We start from the raw sequence: 3,000 nt of genomic DNA, 5'->3' as shown, positions 1-3,000 counted from the left end.
ATAAAATAATTTGAAAATCAAGTATGTTTATTTAATAAATATCCAAAGCTATTCATTTATAAATAATTTTAAATAATCTATTAAAAATAAAAAAATTCTATAAACTAATTAAAAAGTACATGTGCCAATTGCGTGACAAGAAACACTTGGCTATTTGGAAGTGTGGTAACGATTGTTTTTTAAAATATTTTTTGCTTAGAAATGTATTAAAATAATATATTTTTTTTATTATTTAAAATTATTTTTAATATCAGTACATTAAAATGATTTGAAAATATCAAAGAAAAATTTATTTAAAGTAAAGAAAAAAATAAAAAAAATTAATTTTTTTAAAAGTATTTTTAAAATATAAGACAAACAAGTTGATAACGAGAATGAAGTTCTTTAGAAACTAAAAAACCATGTTTTCTTAGAAACTCTATTTTTAATTAACACATATTTTCATTACAAAAAGAAATGGGGGTTAATGCCGTCTGGATATTCTTAAGTCGAGATTGGGTAGAAGTTAAGGTCTAACGTTGACTGCCACGGGATAGGACTTTTTGGTTTTGATATAGACGATTCTTTTTATTTTTTTTATTTTTTTATTCTTATATATATAAAATTGTGTCCTCGCCGTCGGGATTCTTCAGCAACTCCCTATCATTTGCAATTTATCACGGAGCTTGTTATATTTGTCCGTACGCATAGGGGCATTACAGCAAAATCAACAAAAATAAAAACAAAAAATTCTGCACTACGACTCTCTATCTGCGTGCAACTGCCATGGGTTGAGAATTCCTGCTTATCATGTGAGGCAACAATAAAATTTGATCTTGTAAAATAGTAAAAAAATAAAATAAAAAATACTGTAGTTCAGGGGAGCTGCATTCAAATCTTTGAAAATAATAATAATAATTAAAAAAAATAACTTTAATTTCCTTCAGGGCGTGGTGGCAACTTGCAACAAATATAAATATCCCAAATAAGTTAAAAAAGTAGTGTCAAATCCATTTGTTTCGAGCCTCTATAAAGAAGCATCATTGGCAACAAGTTAGTGCACGTTTCTTTCTTTAGTTCTGGTACGGGAGGGAGGAGAAGGAGATGGGAGAATCATTTCCTATGACCGGCGGAGATGGCCCTCACAGCTACACCAAGAATTCCAGTCTACAGGTGCGCTAGCTGTTTTTGATTATTTAGCCCTGTCTTGAATCATTAACTGATTTACTCTTATTCATGTCTATGGTTAGTGATTATTCTAGTTCTTGGCAACAAATTTACTGATACTACACGAACTTTCTTTTTCTCCTACGCAAGGAAAAATCTTTCAAACAATTAGTAAACCAAAATTCTGCAATCAAGTTTCAAGTATTGGTTTAGACAACAATATATACTATGTCTTGAGGACAAATCATGTTGTTATTCAAAGGTGTTGTAGTTTTAGTGACATCTTGCACAAGTTTTTTTTATCAAGAATTAATGGTTTCTTTTAATTGATATGATGGTTTAAGATATACCTACCATATATTTATCATCATGCGACAATCAAATTGCGAAAGCTGAAGATGTTTCAATGCAGAAAGCGGCAGCTGCTAGTGCAAAATCAATGCTGACTTCAGGGATCATCGAAAACCTTGTCGTAGAGCATTCTTCGAAGATGTTTGCTGTTGCTGATTTAGGTTGTTCGACTGGACCGAATACATTTATAGCTATGGACAATATAATAGAAGCCGTCACACAGAAGTGCGAAATCAAAGGCCACTGTAGCCTCCCAGAGTTTCAAGTGTATTTCAATGATCATGTTTCAAATGATTTCAATATTCTCTTTGCGAATCTCCCTCCAGATAGGAAATATTTCGCATTTGGAGTTCCAGGTTCTTTTCATGGAGGATTATTTCCAAAGGCTAGCCTTAACATCATTTACTCAGCATTTGCACTGCATTGGCTATCTAGGGCACCACAAGAGCTGGGTGATGTGAATTCACCAGCATGTAACAAGGGCAGGATCTATTATTCAAATGCACCTCATGAAGTTGGTCAGGCCTATTCACTTCAATATGCAAAGGACATGGAGTCCTTTCTAGCTGCTCGAGCAGAAGAGCTTGCTCCTGGTGGCTTGATGATAATTCTCATGCCAGGACGTCCGGATGGAACTCTGCCATCTCAAAATTCGCTTGGCCCCTTTATAAAGCCATTGGAATCATGCCTTACAGACATGGTTGATGAGGTTTGTAAAATCAAAACTTTAAATAACTAAGAATTTACTGTATGCGTATATATTGTGATTCTGGAACCTCTGCAGGAAATAATACGCAATCACGAAATCGACTCATTCAACATGCCCCTGTATAGCCCTTCAATGGAAGAGCTAAGAAAACTGATTGAGAAAAATGGTTGCTTTGGGATTGCAAGATTGGAAACACTGCCTCCGATGTCTGTTCCATTACCTTCAGTTGAAGAATGTAGATCCGGATTTGAAAGCATTTTAAGAAAACACTTCCGCAGTGAAATTATTGAACAGCTATTCGAGAGATATCCTGCCAAAATCGCTGGGAAACCGCCAATAAAGGCAAGTGATGGCTTTACCATTGGATTGTTTGTAATTCTCAAGCGCAATATCTGATAAGATATAAATTTGTATATATATATACAAATTTATATCTTATCATATATATATATATATATATATATATATAAACTACAAACTCATCTGTATATGTATAATATAATAAATCTTATGGGAATTTGGGGTATTTTTGAGTAATTTAGAATATTATTACAAAATTAAAGGTATTGTCAAGCGCAATATTTGGACTAACTTTATTTGTTCAATCCGATCAAAGATTTTCTTCTTGCTCTTTTGTTTTTCCTTGTATGTAAATGGAACGGGATAGGCACCCTTCTCCGTGCCACCATTCGCTTCATCATTAGAAGCATCCTCATCCAAGGCCCCATTGGCTTCACTCAAAGCAAGACACTCCAAAAAAGTATCTAAAATGTTCAAATATTGATGCTTTTAGG

The 3,000-nt window shown here is 33.4% G+C and overlaps 1 protein-coding gene across 1 annotated transcript; it reads left to right on the top strand.

The window, feature by feature from the left end:
- Positions 1 to 1,007: 1,007 nt before the first annotated feature.
- Positions 1,008 to 2,768, top strand: LOC7490229 (loganic acid O-methyltransferase). The gene is made up of 3 exons (XM_002309950.4): positions 1,008 to 1,152; positions 1,559 to 2,206; positions 2,282 to 2,768. Exons 1-3 carry the CDS (start codon positions 1,084 to 1,086, stop codon positions 2,600 to 2,602), a joined length of 1,038 nt encoding a protein of 345 aa, XP_002309986.4. The 5' UTR covers positions 1,008 to 1,083; the 3' UTR covers positions 2,603 to 2,768.
- Positions 2,769 to 3,000: the final 232 nt, after the last annotated feature.

Source organism: Populus trichocarpa, chromosome 7, assembly GCF_000002775.5.
Source record: "Populus trichocarpa isolate Nisqually-1 chromosome 7, P.trichocarpa_v4.1, whole genome shotgun sequence".
NCBI classification, from domain to species: Eukaryota; Viridiplantae; Streptophyta; class Magnoliopsida; order Malpighiales; family Salicaceae; genus Populus; species Populus trichocarpa.
Note: the sequence above shows the minus strand (reverse complement) of the source record. Positions and strands in the feature narration are given on the sequence as shown.

Excerpts from the sequence above, each read along its gene's own strand:
- LOC7490229 (XM_002309950.4), top strand. The coding sequence starts at position 1,084 with ATGGGAGAATCATTTCCTATGACCGGCGGAGATGGCCCTCACAGCTAC. Across the intron at positions 1,153-1,558 it reads CCAAGAATTCCAGTCTACAG|AAAGCGGCAGCTGCTAGTGC; the intron begins GTGCGCTAGCTG and ends GTTTCAATGCAG. Across the intron at positions 2,207-2,281 it reads TTACAGACATGGTTGATGAG|GAAATAATACGCAATCACGA; the intron begins GTTTGTAAAATC and ends GAACCTCTGCAG.